General features: G+C 39.0%; 1 protein-coding gene across 1 annotated transcript; it reads left to right on the top strand.

The window, feature by feature from the left end:
* The first annotated feature begins 220 nt into the window (after positions 1–220).
* Positions 221–4,228, top strand: RRAD (RRAD, Ras related glycolysis inhibitor and calcium channel regulator). Its single transcript, XM_071756713.1, has 5 exons — positions 221–385; positions 500–866; positions 1,081–1,154; positions 1,674–1,878; positions 3,341–4,228. The coding sequence occupies exons 2-5, from the start codon at positions 512–514 to the stop codon at positions 3,616–3,618; spliced, it is 912 nt and encodes a 303-aa protein (XP_071612814.1). The 5' UTR covers positions 221–385; positions 500–511; the 3' UTR covers positions 3,619–4,228.
* The last annotated feature ends 11,603 nt before the right edge of the window (positions 4,229–15,831 follow it).

The following is a 15,831-nucleotide window of genomic DNA, read 5'->3' as shown; positions in this document are numbered from 1 at the left end:
CTCCGGGAGGGGAGCCCCGCCGCAGCCCGCCTCGCTGCCGCCAGCAGCCCGGGCCGTACCCCCCCCTCCGGCGGGGCTCCCCGCCCCCGCCCAGCAGAGACGAGCGGATCGTGGAGGCGGGGGTGGGCGCTGGCAGAGCCCCGCGTCACGGCGGGGAGGGCCGAGCGGCTCCGGCGGAGCCATAAATAGGGGCGCCGCGCGGGGTGGCGGCAGCGCTCGTTTGAAGGAGCTCCCGCGGCTACCGGCACGGGCGGCTACCGGCACGGGCGGCTACCGGCACGGGCGGCTACCGGCACGGGCGGCTACCGGCACGGGCGGCTACCGGCACGGGCGGCTACCGGCGGGCATCCCTCCCCGCTCCCATACCTCCGCCGAGTCCCCCGAGGTAAGCGCTGCTCCGCGGGCGGCGCGGCGGGGCTCTCCCGTTCTGTGGCAGCCGGGGTTGGGACGCGGCAGGGTCGGCGGGGCTTGACAGCTCTCCTCTCCGTTCCGGCCGCAGCCCGGCACCCCCATGACTCTGAACCGCGGTGACAAGTTGCGGTACCTGGACAAGCGGCGCGGCAGCATGCCCTTCTCCGTGCACCAGCACCTGCACCGGCGCAGCATGCCGGTGGACGAGCGGGATCTGCGGGCAGCCCTGCCGCAGGACGAGCTCTCCGGGCTGGTGCGCTGCACATCGTACAGCCCCGGCGAGGAGCACCGGGAGAGCTGGGCTTCCGACTCCTCCGACTCCGTCATCTCCTCGGGCAGCGACTCCGACAGCAGCCTCTACAAGGTGATCCTGTTGGGCGAGCACGGTGTCGGCAAGACCAGCCTCGCCCGCATCTTCGGCGGCGTGGAGGACTGCGCGGACGCAGAGGAAGCCGGTGAGGGCACGGGGCGGTGGGTGACACACAGGGAAGCACCTGGGCGGAGCAGGAGTCCCGGTCCCGGGGACCGCCGCTCGGAGCGGCGTTACCGCAACCGGAGGGCTTCCTGCCCTCGGGCATCCCCCTCAGGCCACCCCCCCCAGGCTGCCGGCAGGGATGGAGAAGAATAACTTCTTTTTTCTGAACTTTTTTTTTTTGTTTGTTTGGACAGGAAATACATACGACAGATCAATTATAGTTGATGGAGAAGAAGCATCTCTCGTGGTGTTCGATATATGGGAGCAGGTACTGCGGATATAAGATTTTTTTTCTTTATGGCTTGGTTGGTGTTTCACTCTTAAAAAAAAGTAGAAATGGAACGTCTGTCTGTTTCTTTGATCAGAACAGTAACATTAAAAAAGTGACATTAGAAAATTAAAATTCATATTGCCTTTGTTTTCCCCCTAATTTAGTGAGGCAGATAATAAAAAAAAAAATGAATAGGGCTGGTGTGTGAATCCCTTAGTGCCTTTGAACAAGCAGCAGCTTACACGAACAGCCCAGGGAATTACTTTAAAATTACAGATTCATGATATGATCAGTGCAGATCTGATATTGTCTCTGGAAACAAGACAGTTTCACTTTTAACATCTTTTAAATAGCAAAATCTTTTAAAAAATGGGGAGATTGGCTTACTTTTACAGACTCTTTACAATAAAACTAAGAAAAATATCTTCAGGGTGCTTACAATAATTAAAACATTGATCAGACTGTGTTTAATAGATTTTTCAGTGCAATAAGTCTTTCTCCTACCATTTCTTTCAGGATGACAGCCAATGGCTTCAGAACCACTGTATGAAAATGGGAGATGCCTATATTATCGTATATTCAGTGACAGACAAAGTTAGTTTTGAAAAGGCCTCTGAGCTAAGAATCCAGCTAAGAAGAGCAAGGCAAACAGAAGACATTCCTATTATTCTTGTGGGCAATAAAAGTGACCTGGTCAGGTCCCGGGAAGTCTCAGTTGATGGTAAGAGACACTATTGATTTATTCAGTAATGTCTAAATTAGTGGCAAAGGCTATGGAGAATCATGGGGAATAGAAATTGCACTCTGGAAAAATCAAGGAAGCTAGGTCATGATGAGGGACCTGGTACCACAAAAACAGTGGAGATGGTGTGTGGGGGAAAAGATTTGTGACTGTAAAGAGCAATGCTCTGAACTGCAGTACAGGAAAATAATGCATCCGAGCTGCAGCTTTAGGATACTGTTTAGTGTAGGATTCATTTTTGGTCAGTATTAACTGAAAGGGTTTAATTGCCCATTATATGTGCAGCAGCACTTGCTAGTCTCAAGATGTGGTAGTTCCAGCTATGCTTTTTATGGGACAGGAGTGCCATGTCATCCAACCCAGGCAGCCTTTGAAAAGGTTGATCTTTATACAGCATGATCAATCCTCTTTTTTCTGGAAGTGATTCAATCACATTTGAGTATAGCTGATGGGATCAGTCTCCCTCAATCTTTTTCTGTGTTCTCCAGTTGTCATCAGTGAGAATTTTCTCAGCTAGTTCAAACTAGTAGCATTTTGACAACTAAAGCACCAATCACTTATTTAAACATTTGATGATCTTGGTTTGGTTTATTGGGTTTTTTGTTTGTTTGGGTTTTGTGTTTTTTTTTTCCATTGGGAAGAATACACCAAAATATCTGTGCCTTGATGAAGACCCATCTCTTGCTGTATGTTTTTGCCATGTTCTCTGTGTTAAATGCCTGCACAGGGAACTCGAATGGAGTTCATCAGTTATCACATTTTCCAGGCTGGTGGCAGCGCATGGTTGACCTGTTCTAATCATGACCATGGGCACTTTGCTCAGATTTGCAACTTAAACAAGGAAATTTGCACTACAGCAATGTTCCAGAGTTACGTGCTTACATATGGAACATTGTGCATCTTGCATTTTGAATGAAGTCCTAGCCAAACCCAACTTCATGACCTCTAGTCATCTATTCAATGACTTTCCCTTGTGGACTGTATCAGCTGCATTTGTAGCTTCCATGGAAACCTCTCACTTATTACAGCAAGGCAGAGGTGCATGATTGTTCAACAACTTCTAGAGGAAATAAGCCCCACTTCTTTCTGTACCTTACACTATTTCATATCCAACAGCAGGCATGCATCCAAGTCCCTCTCCTATATCAGCTTTAGCTCTTAAACAAGACTGGGATGGTCTGCCTAGAGGACAACTGCTGCCTTATATTCAGTACCATCAGTCAAATGAGATTTCTGATCACATTGCAACAAAAACAAAGAGTAAGGGGGCAAAGCCATAAGTGCAAATTTAGACTTTTCAGCCATGTAGTAAAGCACTTCTGTGGCATTGAAGACATTTTCCTTGCTTAAAGTAAATTTTTGTTTTGCTTTTCTGCCAGTATGTATGAAGAGAAAATAAATGTCCAGCTCCACTCATCTCCCTTTTTCTCTTTTCATCCAGAGGGACGAGCCTGTGCTGTTGTGTTTGACTGCAAATTCATTGAGACCTCAGCTGCTCTTCATCATAATGTCAAAGACCTGTTTGAAGGTATTGTTCGGCAAATCAGACTTCGCAAAGACAGTAAAGAAGACAATGCTAGGAGAATGGCCAACACAAAAAGAAGAGAAAGCATAGGCAAAAAGGCAAAGCGATTCCTTGGGAGAATTGTGGCAAAGAACAATAAGAAGATGGCTTTCAAAGCAAAATCTAAGTCTTGCCATGACTTATCTGTGCTGTAGAAGCTTTCAGCAAAGCGAGATGTTGCACGTGGGTGATGAACAAGCATTTGACTGTTATGAGAAGTGTAGAGATAATCCTCATGGTGATAAGAAGAATGACATCAATCACAACTCTCAGATGCCTTAAGGTGCGCAAGCAAGTCTGGAAGTTGTACTACAATGTCTGCTTCACTGATAAATGATTTAATTTTCGATGTGTGCAAGCAAATGAACTTTCAATAAGTGGCTTGGCATGCCTACATTTTCACTGTGTACATATGTTATATCCTCTTGTCCTGTGGATACCAGAGACACAGAGATAAGAAAGGATGATATGTATCACCACAGACTTGTCTCTTTTGCAGAGCAAAACTTAAAACTTGTACGCAGGCTCGTACACTCTTTTTAGTATAAAGCAAACAATGAAACAAAAATCTTTTTGAACTTAAATGTGGGAAGGGAATGAGTAGAACCACATTAGAATGGGAGAAAAAATTATATATATAGTTAAATACAAACCGGATACCATTTTATGAAGTTAATTTGCACTTCCATTAACTGTTATTCAATTAATTTGTTACTTGTTTACATGCAGATTTTATAATAAAGTATTATTTCCTGTTATAAAAAACTGTGCTTTTCTCATAGTAGGTATAAAAAAATGAGAGCAGTATTTTTCTATAGACCTTTTTTCACTGTACAAAATGTTATACATGGACTATGCAGATTTACATGTGATAAAGTTCTGGAACAAGACAAATCAGGAATATCCTGTGTTCTTTTCTTTAACGGTTTCTTTAAGAAGTGAGCCCTGCTTTTATAAATACTATACTTCAACAGCTCATATTGGGAAGGGGGCCTTGACTCTTCACATTGCTGTTTCATCTTCAACTTAGTTCTTGTCAGTTCAGGTAGGAGCAGGCCTCTATACTATGCCTTTAGTTAGACACACATCTTGTGTCTATACTGATAAATTGAAGCCTGCAGTGTTCTACTTTTTAAGTCCTGGCTTGAAGGTCTCATGTTACAGCCAATAAGCAAATGTGGGTGTTTGTTTTTTTGGTCTATTTGGGTTTTTTTTCTTTCCTGGGAGCCATATTATTTTCTCATTTACTCACAAGCCTGTAGCTACCTTACAGTGGTTTCAAAAAGTTCAGGCTGGCAAGGCTGTTTGAAAGAGTAGTAGGCTTCAGTTGTAGTGAGTGGTGGCTTTCGGTGCTGTTACAGTTTTCAAGTTCGTTTTACTGTGTTATAATTAATGTTTTCATGATGTTTCCCTGTTTGCTATTCATGAAGTGAAAATGCAGCCACATCTCAGTGAAAAACTTGGACTTACTGCATTTGCTAAATTCGTCTTCAAAGGATACATTCTCTTTAAATTAATCCATAAACTCAGTTCTCAAAAACAGAAAACAAATCCTCTTTTGTCTTTCTTCTGCTGTCCCTGCCTGAGTCCATTTCTTCAGAGAGACCAAACCAGCTGAGCTCAGTTTGCCCATGGTTTTTTAGGGGCAACTCTCACCACACAGCAGACAAATTGCATTGGTTCTTACACCTTACCCTGAGCTTCCCTGAGCTTGAACAAACAGCTCTCTGCTGGGTTAGCCCCCTGCTTGGGCACTCATCAGGAAACACTTGGATCTGGGAGAAAATTAATCTGATTTCTATAGGTAATGCTCTGTAGAATTACTGTCTCCTGATGGTGGACCTAACTGGTTAGATGCAAAATTTAGCATATGGTGCTGTTAGAGGGTCATGCTTCTTATCAAGAGATGGGTTTACTTTGTGTCCTGAGTGAAGTCTGAAGTGAGTAATTCTGTCCTGGTGCCAAAACTCACATTTACATGATGATACATTTTAATTGGATTTGGCTTTTTTTCATCAGCCTTGCTTTCTGGCAAACTATTATCACTGGAACATTTAACCCCTGTCAGAGTATGCCAACAGCTCTCTATTTATATGTAAGGAGTGAAGCAGTTGCTTTAGACCTGAAAACTACAGCAAGTGTGTCCAAATTCATGTGCATAAATTGGGCTCATACCTATTCATACACATGCTAAAGTTACTGACAAAACTACCTGGGTTCCCTGTATGTTTGCAAAGCTTCTGTCTTTTGGTAGCCCTATGATTTCAGTATGACTTGGAGAGGACTGACATGTTTGATTGACTTGAAAGATTTAATAATAAATACAAGGAACAGAATGAAAACTCAGAGCTTAAGATACTGCATTTCACAAAGTGCAAGAAGTTATGAAGATGTGTCACTTAGACTGCTGCAACATAACTGCAGCTGTAAAGCCTCTTCAAGGCCATGGTTAACAGCAGTGCTTTTTTTTGCACCCTGACACACAAATCAGGTATTTTACTGTGTTCATGAATTCAAAGGTTAGGTTTGGACATCTCTAAAGTCTGACGTATTTCTGAGGTGCTCTAGCATACTTCTAAAGGTTCATTGAAACCTTGGAAAATAATTTGTATTTTGGAAGTATTTTATATAGGACACCACGAAACAATAAACTGAATCACAAATGAAACATGGATTAATCTCTAATGTATTCTGTAAGTTAATATTGTTCAATAAAATACTTATTCAAATTGTTATCATACTGGGTTTTTTCATTCGTTTGTATAGGAATTAGCATAATACATCTGTGGTTCATAAAAGGTTTGTTGCTACTGCAGCCCTGACAATAACCTGCTCTAGACCAAGATCATATTCTATGCTATAGAATTATTACCATTAATACTATTTTGTAGAAATTATATAGTTCCTGGGAGATTTTATACCCAGGAAAAAAAAATTTCTTGGATGTCATTCAGTGGAATTTCCAAGTAGACTTTTTGGAAGTACATGTTCAACACCAGCTAGAACTCAGACACCTAACTGACAAATGCCATTAAAAATCAACCTTCTTCAAAAGATTACTTGTATCCTCAAGCATCTGAAATTCACCTATCTTCTCTTGTAATTTGCGCTGTTTTATTGGTCTAGATACTCAAATTCTTGTCCTGAATGTGGCAACTGTCATGTGAAAAATTGAGAATCCCAGAGAAAAGTATTTTCTCTATTGCCAGAGTAGAAGAGAGTGTAAGGGGTAACAGTGGTGTGAGTTTTCTTAATTTTTACCAAAAACATCAATTTTAATTTGAGGGACAGTTCACACAGTTATTTAATCTTTGCTGCTGCTGCTGCTGCCAGATGAAGTTCCTATTACTGATAATTGTGATGGTGGATTTTGTGTTGGCACAAATCCATTTGGAACAGCTCGTTATTAACAATCACAGTGGAAGAACATTGCCTTTTATATATGACACATATGTTAAGTAAACACATCAAAGCCACCCCTGCTTGCTATTGCTAAACTAGCTCCTGCAAATTCACCATATGAGAAATGTGAAGAAAACCATTCCTCCATCTGCTAAAAACACCAAGCATAAATATAGATGAAATGTTAACTGCTGGGGAAAGACTTAGCATGACCAAAAATGTAGTTTTACTCAGTTTTACTCAGACTAGAAAAAAGAGGGCATGCTCTACATACTAACATTGCATAACATCACTGCTCTTTACTAAAAAGTATAGTGCATTGACTGTGGTAAGTATCCTGTGCATAATAAAAGCTTGCCGAGCCTAAAAAAAGAGGGCTAATACTTATTATGCTGAATTTTACTCTAGTACTCTTACATTTATTCAGATACAATCTACAGATTTAATTGAAAGTACATTGCAGAGCCTTCCCTGAAACTCCAGTCACGATCAAAGGTGTTGCCTGTGCATTCCAGTACTATCATTTAATTTATAATTTCCCACATGATCTCCAGCATTATGATGGACAATTTGATTTCCTATTTGCATAAAGGAACATTTGAGCTTCAACAATATTGAAGTTATTAATTTCTAGAAATTGAAATAGTGAATTATGTAAACTGTCCTTGTGCTCTATGAAATGGATGTTGAACTGAGAAGTAAAAGATAAGAAAACAACAAATGCCACTGCTTATCCACAAAAAAGATTTCTCTAATCAACTGTTCAGAATTTAAGAGGAGCCAACATTTTTTAATTTAAAAATGCACTAAGGATTCTAGCATTAGAAGGTAGGAATCAGGATAAGAAATTTATTTCAACACTGATTTCTTCACCAATAAAATAGTATTAATTATGTACCACAAAGGTGTTCTGGCCTGGATAAGATGGGAAGAGTATGTTCTAAAGATTCTCCTCTCTCCTCGTCTCTTTATTCCCTTTTTTAAATTTATAAATACACTGAATGAGTAATTGGAAACCAGTTAGGAGCCTAAAGACTTTTTTCCCAGTATTTCCATATTTATCAGAGGAGATGAAGAAAATATGAATGGGAACTGAAATTTAGAAGCTTCAGAGACTGGGATAAATAGGACAGATTTTAAAATCTTCATTTTCTCACATTCCTAAAAAGGCTTGTCTAAGGTCCAAAACAGGGGCTGGAGAAAGGATGTGACTTAGAGAACAGGTGCTCCTGCTCAGAATTGTCTAGTCAGACCAATAAAGATCTCCTCAGCTTGTTTCTGGCAGTAAGTCCCACTTTCATCAGCCTTATTATACCAGCATAAGTAATTATGGTACTGTTAGGCTTGTAGTCTCACTGAGGGTTGTGCCCCTTGCTGTGGGAATGACAGTTTGCAGTTCAATAGATTCCTTGGCAGAAGAACAGTAATTTTTGTCAAATCTGAATTGGATTATTCTAATGCATGACACCTAACAAAGAGCTTTCAGGAGCTCTAGGTAGCAGGAAATACAGCCACATTAATTAAGCTGGCTAGGTGAAAGCAAACACAACTGCTGTGCTCAGGCCCAGGATGCCATATGTTTTTAGGTGAGGTGATGGTCTAGAAAAGTTGTAAATATCATTGGACATCACTAATGTTGAAAAAACTTCAATTTGTTGCATATTTCTTGGCTGGCTACAAATCTTGTTGAACTCACTATAAACTCAGCAGCATTGCTTGGTTTTGGACAGCTCAACAAGAACAATCTTTGTATTTATAACTGCAGGTATTCAGGTATCTTATTAGAGGTATTCAGGCCACAAGAGTTTAGTGCTTTTGACACTGCAATAGTAACTGCAAAACATTATGACCTATTTATTACTCTTGCAGATCAAGGATGAAAAGAGTATGAACCAACAGAAGTACATCTAAACTGAACTAGAATACAGGGTGAATTTTCAGGCTGTGGAAACTTGCATCAACCCCATTTCATTACAGACCTGCCATTGGAATTTACTGAGGAGTATTCACCAACCTTCTTTAATGAAAAGAATGGAGTCACTGTCTTTAGGTATCAGCCAGGTGCTGAACAGCTTTCTCACAGATTTTTCAGCTGAGGGTATCTCAGTCGCAGGGCTTCTTTGTCACACACTTTTCATGTCAACTTCAACTTTATCTTTCCAGCCCCCATTATTACACATTGTCACCCTTGCAGCAGTGTGGTGGGAATGGGAAAGTGGAACCCCACTTCTGCTGCATGACTTACTGAAAAACACGAGTTGTAACATGAACATTTACATAATATAGTCTAGCTAAAAATGTCACATTTTGCTGCATGTAAGTCCCTGACTAAGACAGCAGAGCAAATTAAATTAATCTCTCCTTGAATGTCAGAGGAACTGTTGCATTTCCAAGGGAAAAGGGAATGGAAGATTTCTAGCTAATTTGTGCATGGAGTAAAAAATAAAAAAACCTTATGCAATCTGACAGCCACTTCTCATTTTTACTCTATAGTATTTTTTTCAATGTAAATGTTTTCTGCTATCTTGTTGTACATGCTCTTCTGCTCTTCTGAATGTTGATAAAGTTGTTGCATCTCTATCCTTCCTACCCAGTCCCACAGAGAAAATCTTAGAAGTCTGACAGATGAGCTCTCAGGGAAGATGAGTTAGGTGAAAGATGCGCGAAATGGAAAAGTTTCCATGATTTTGAAAACACTAATGAAAACATTTTATTCAATAAATTAGTATCTGTATGCAGGGTTTACAACTTTCAGTCTACAGCATTGTGGTAGTTCATTAAATTAAGAAAGGAAAAACACAGAACTTGTTAGTCTTTACCAATAATTACTATTTTCTCTGTGTATCTTCATACTTTGAAACAGATCTAAAGTCATTGTATTAAACTGCAAAGAAGTGGACAAAACAGAAGCTACAAGGCTAGGTAGGCTGTTTTAACTTCTTTTTTTGTCATTACCAATAGTAAGCTTTCACTTGTACAAGTAAGGGCACTCAGTTCTAAAAATACACAACAAATGTATTTAACACGCAGACATTACCCACAGAACTGTTTTTCATTCTTTTTTTTCCTCCCATGTAGTAATTCAAAAGATAATATTAAAAATCTAAAAAAGTGAAATAAGGACAAAAATAAAGCAGTAGATAGCACTGAGTAAGCAACTAATGCCTCCCACAGACCTGTTTCTTATTCACCATTTCTTTTTTCAAGATACTGGAGAGCTGAAGTATCCATGCATGTCTGCACAATGTATATACAAAAGCTGAGCCATTCAAAGATCGAAGAAAAATTCTGAATGGCCAAGTCCTCAAGCACAAATATTTGGGACACAAATATAATGTACCTTCTGCCTTTTAAGAAGGTCCAGCAGAAGGGCCAGCTCTTTTTAGATAGGCTTCGAGGGTTCTAGAAAACAGCATGTCATATTCTAAAAGCATATTCAATTAAAAAACTGTTAAGAGCATTTTAATGAACAACTCTATACTCAACCTTCATAAAATGAGCTGTAAATTAAATTCTTACTTAAATTCTGCAGATCCTGACTTGGTGAGTAATTGGTTCATTTTTAATTACAAGGTAAGTAATTACCTAATATGTCTTTATTATTCCATTCCCAAAGTAATGTTCTGCCTTTCCTGAGTAAGAAATATTTTTATTTTAACCAGAGAAATTGGCCAGCTCTTTTCTGCTGGCTTGGACTGTGACACCTTTAAACTCACACTGCTCCCACCTGTCCCTCCCACAAAAGTGAATAAGGAGATCTCCAGCTTCTGAAGTGTGCCCTACAGTCATGAGCAATTTGTCTGCTTTTAAATCACTTTTTAAAAAACTTTGCTCCAGTGTCTTGCTAATATAGTATTTGAGGAGTATGATGCCAAGCCCAAAAGAACAAACCACAGACAAATGTTGACAGGAGCTTGGATGCTGTGAATACTGCAAAGGAAAATCAGCATTCTGGGTGGTAACCCCAGGTCTTTCTTGGCTGAACAAAGATGTTTAATGTAAGTATTTTGTAGGCTTGCTTTTTAAGATTTTTGGAATCATTCAGGCATTCTAAACTTTGTTTTATATTGCATGGGGGATGTTTGGTGACAGGTATCAGAGACATATGTCATATTATGTCTTACAGTGAGTTTTCTAGTATTTTTTACTTTGGGTACTATAGGAAGACTGACTCTGTGTTGGCATATGCAGAATTTACATAAAAGACTGAGCAAAAAGGAAAATATTAAAACTATTTCTATTACAAACTTATATTTCCATTCAAGGGAAGAGATGGAGTGCTTGTGAAGCAAACCACTTCTAACTTCACTGCTGAAATTGCAGATGGGGGATGGAGTGGGTAAACAGGCCAGAGCAGACCTGCAGGTGTAGCTGCAGAGTGTGCTTTTGGATCACCCCCAGCTATGAACCATTCCCTTCCCAGACTCAACACCCAAGTGCAGGGATTCTTGTGCTGAAGCAGAGAAAGGGAGGGTAATTAGAGGAGAGGAATGAAAACATTGCTTGTACTGTCTTCTTGTTTCAGAGCTTCTTCTAAAACTGCATCATGAAGACTGATGCCTTCAACAAGGAGCTGTGCCTGAGGAAGACCAAATGAAAAGTCTCCAAGCTGCCCATGGGGCAGTTTATTTTCCTATGGGTGCTTGGGAGGAAACTTCCTGCATCCCAAATCTTCCCCTCCACCCTTCCTCCTCTTCCCCCTCTCCCCTCCCCAAAGGGCTGTTTTTAATTCACTGATGGCAAAGCTTTCCTATCCCAGCAGGACGGAGATTTAATTAATACTCCACCTGGTAATAACATAATCCAGTAAAATCCCATCCATTTCAGGGAATAAATATGTGCTGCACAGCAATGCAGTTTAGGCAGTTTGCTGTAGTTTTCCTTTAACTTAACTGCATTTTCATGAGAAAAGCTGTGAAAATCTTTCAGATCTCTAAAACATTTTACATAACATTTCAAAGGTCACTTGGTGAGTAATGGGTGAAAAACACTAACTACATTTAATATCTGTTTTTTGCTCATACCTTGTAATTTTCACAGAGACAAATCGACCAAAAATCCATCTGAGAACTCTTAACTCTTCTCACTTACATCCCTATCTCTACGACAGAGAAGGCACAGCACCTTCATTACTAAATACACACACAGCTTTATAATTCCTCATTCAGCTGAGAATGACTTATGCAAATAATACAATTAGGAAAATCACAGGAAAAATAATACTCTTTCTTGGGAGTCAGCAAATTTAGGCCCCATTTTGGGGCCTAGTACATGCTTAATGTCATCAAGGTACACTGACTGTGTAAAATCAAATTAGTGTTTGAAAGACTTGGTTTGGAATTGTGTTCTTGCTGTACTAGGGGAAAAACAAAAATAGAATTTGGCATTTTGAGAATGTCTATGTCATCTCATGAAAATGTATGGTATATTTGCAGGATCAGGACTATGTCTTGAAAAGATAATAATTGGAGGGCAATTTGTGAACGAGGAAATCAGACAGTGACAAAAACATGAAGTTCTCCAAACTAATCAAAACCAAATCCAAACAATTCCTTCACTGATTTATTTTACTTAATTTCAGGAGCTGTAAGACAGCTCAGATATCCACTATCAGAATAAGAAAGAGGGAGTACAGTAATTATTAATAAATTCAACCTTGGGTTGGAATGTTGTCAGCACTTACTGTGCATTGGTTAAAAATAATTAAAATAATAAATTTAATGTCACAAAGAGAAGAATTTTCAATAGACCAGAATGGAGCTAAGAGTTAGTTTTCCAAAGAAAGGCATACAATTCTAAGACATCATCCTAATTCTAAAATCTGCAAATTTATGAAAGGGTAACTGCAATGTTGCTTAACATTCTATCCATTCTACCTTATGGAGAGGAATTATTATGTTGGAATCTGATGCCTATTAGAAATTCTAGCTATGGAAGTTCAGGAGAAAGTTGAAAATGTAAACCAGATGGAGCTCAAGGGTTCAAAAGAAAGAGATTTCTTAAATGTCATATAATTTTGTATCCTGGCTTATGAATTTGTGACATTTTAGACTGCATCATGGACGTGTTGCTGTGGAAAGCATCCATTTGCAGGTTAGAGAACCCATATGAACTTGCTTCTGAGTCTTCTTGAGCAACAACAAGTTTTAAACAATTCTCTATTTTCTCTGTACTAACTATACTTTATGAAATGAATCACTAATTTCATATTTGTCTACTGTCCCTTACCTGAGGAAACAACAAGTTGTTGTAGACCCCAGTTTAACTGTGTGATATTTTTAGTATTGTTATTAGATGTATTACTATTTTATTTTAAAAATGAAAAGAGTCTGAGTTTGCAGCACAGCACACTCCCTATTGTCAAGATTTGCCTACGGTTATTAGCTTTTTTTCTTTTTTCCTTTTTTTTAAATCTTTGTTTGCTATCTTAGATGTTGAATCCTTAAGAAGCAAATAGATATATTTATCATGTTATGTAATCCCACCAAATTTGAAACTTCTTTGTATTCTTTTTGTCTACATCACTTTTTCTTTTTGTATTGAAACATCAGGTACCATTCCTATACCCTTGTGGTATAGGAAGAGACCCAAATTCACCTCAGGAATTGTTAGGCTCTAAAACCAAACCATCCTACAATGCCCCACTACATGCATGGCTGTAGCACTGTTCTATTTTTTCACTTGTTTTTTATAATTCAGACCCATTCCATCTTACACTGAACAAGTGTATCTGAATATGGATGGGTCTGGATCCAGCTGCTCTAGCTTTCAGAATCATTGCTTGATGAAGTTCCTTCTCAGTTGCCCTTTACTTCCTTAATGATAACAGAGTGTACTTTGGGGGTTTGACCTGAGGCTGGGGAAAAGAAAGATAATTGAACATCTCCCAGAATCATGTGGTGGGAGTATGGTTTCCTGCTGGCAAATACAACGGGTTAAATGCTAACCCTGATGAAGCCAGTAAGTTTTCCCTTAGACCCAACTGGTGCAAAAGCTGTATTTCCTCTGTCATTGAAGATGTAGAAACTTGAAAAAACATAAAAAGGAAAATAAGTTCTATTTTTAAATTAATTTTGTACAAATTGGCAAACTATGCAAACAAAGAAATCAAACCCTGTAGCTCATGTTCTGTGTTTTGCAGAAGAATGTTTTAACAAGTGGATGCATTCAGACAGAGAAATTAAGAAAATTAATCCAGTAAAGGATTCCTGATTACTTTTGTTTCCAACATCTCAAATAGTTGAGTGACTAAATGCAAAACTATGTTTCTATGTCTGGGAGGCAATTAACACCAGAAAAACTGGAGAGAAGTCTTTCATTTTATTTGATTGAAAATAGAACGGAGGCCAGAGTCCTAAAGGCATTTGCTCCTGCCCAACTTTATGCTGCAGAACTCACTGAGTTGAAAGGAAAAGTTTTAATTTAAGAAATAAAACATATCATTTGGGATCTGAAGGGCTGACTGTCCCCAGCTCATTCTACACACCCCCTGCACTCCAGACATCTCGCTGACCCACCCCAAGCCACCAAGGGAGATAGGGCTGAGCTAATACCTGGATACTCCTCATGTGAGAGGTGCCATCCATACTTAATAACACAATTTTGAAAATCCACAGCAGAATTTATCAAAGCTCTTCTATCACGCATTTCAGTTATTAGACCTCTCCTATACAAACTCATGGCTACTGAAGAATGAGTCAGTTAGAACTAAACCTGACAGACTGCTTTAATGAAGGCAACTTTAATATTGCTCCCTCCCTGATGTGCTCATATTAAGACACGTATATGCTTGTTGCTACCTGAATAAACTTCCAAGTAACACATGCACAGGTGTATGTGCAGAGCTACTGCTCTGATGACTGCCTGCAGTACCACAACATCCATTGTGGTATTGCTCTTCTTTTTGGGTAAAATACTATTTGTTCCCAAGAATAATTTATTTAAAATTATAATTTATTTAAAATTATTATTATCAGAAAAATAATGCTTAAAATAGTTTCTAGTACTTACATGGAAACAGCAGAAAGAGATACTCATCCACTGTTCGATTTTGTTTCTTTATATCAGGGGAATTGTTAATTAAACTTAGGCAATTGTTTTAATTTAGTTTATACCAGGGATACAATTAAGTCAGTTTTCTGACACCGCAATAGACACTAGGCATAGCTGGCTTAAAGAATTTTTTTTCCACATATCACTCTCTCACAATTAACCTTTCAGTATCTACTTATATCTATAAAATTTTCCATACAGCCCTAATGATTATATTAAAAAAAAATGTACAATAATTTTTCTTTAATAAGAAAATTTGATAAAATTACTACTGCCAATTTCCTAGTATAAATGAACTTCTGTTTCACCCTGAAAAACTTTCACCTTTCACAGGGATATTTAAATATCAGACTTCAGTTATCCAGCTTGTGCCTACAGAACTATCATCATCCTAATTTATGGCTGAAATACCACAATCACTATTTGCTACAGCACTAATGACATTAGTGAGCTCACTCTCCCTTTTAAAATATCTTATAAAAAATAAATATGTAAAATAAATATGTGTTAGCTGAGATTCTTAATAAACTTCTACACCTCTGATGTCTCTATTTAAGACAACTGAAGACTTAACTCCTTTAGAACATTAATGTGACTTTTTTAGTTAAAGCTCCAAATCTTAAAAAGAAGCAGCATTTTATTTGAAGCTGTAAGCAACAAAATAATCAGAAATAGTGGTAGGTAGAATTAGACCTTTTAGAAAGAAGGGTTTTTTTCCCTTCCCTCTTTCTTTTGACTAAAGTGAGAGTCCAAGAATAAATTTATGTGAATATCCTTATCACTTGAGATGTGTTAAGCTTGTACAAGACAATGTTTTCCCAAAATAAATTATCCTAGCAAAGTTGGATACATATTAGCAGATGAAAAAAAAAATGGATATGGTAGTATAATGTGATGCTATGAAAAGTTTTATG

Source organism: Heliangelus exortis, chromosome 13 (genome assembly GCF_036169615.1).
Source record: "Heliangelus exortis chromosome 13, bHelExo1.hap1, whole genome shotgun sequence".
Lineage (NCBI taxonomy): Eukaryota > Metazoa > Chordata > Aves > Apodiformes > Trochilidae > Heliangelus > Heliangelus exortis.
Note: the sequence above shows the minus strand (reverse complement) of the source record. Positions and strands in the feature narration are given on the sequence as shown.

Coding starts and splice junctions, on each gene's coding strand:
- RRAD (XM_071756713.1), top strand. CDS start 512: ATGACTCTGAACCGCGGTGACAAGTTGCGGTACCTGGACAAGCGGCGC. Junction 867..1,080: donor CGCGGACGCAGAGGAAGCCG/GTGAGGGCACGG, acceptor TTGTTTGGACAG/GAAATACATACGACAGATCA. Junction 1,155..1,673: donor TGTTCGATATATGGGAGCAG/GTACTGCGGATA, acceptor CATTTCTTTCAG/GATGACAGCCAATGGCTTCA.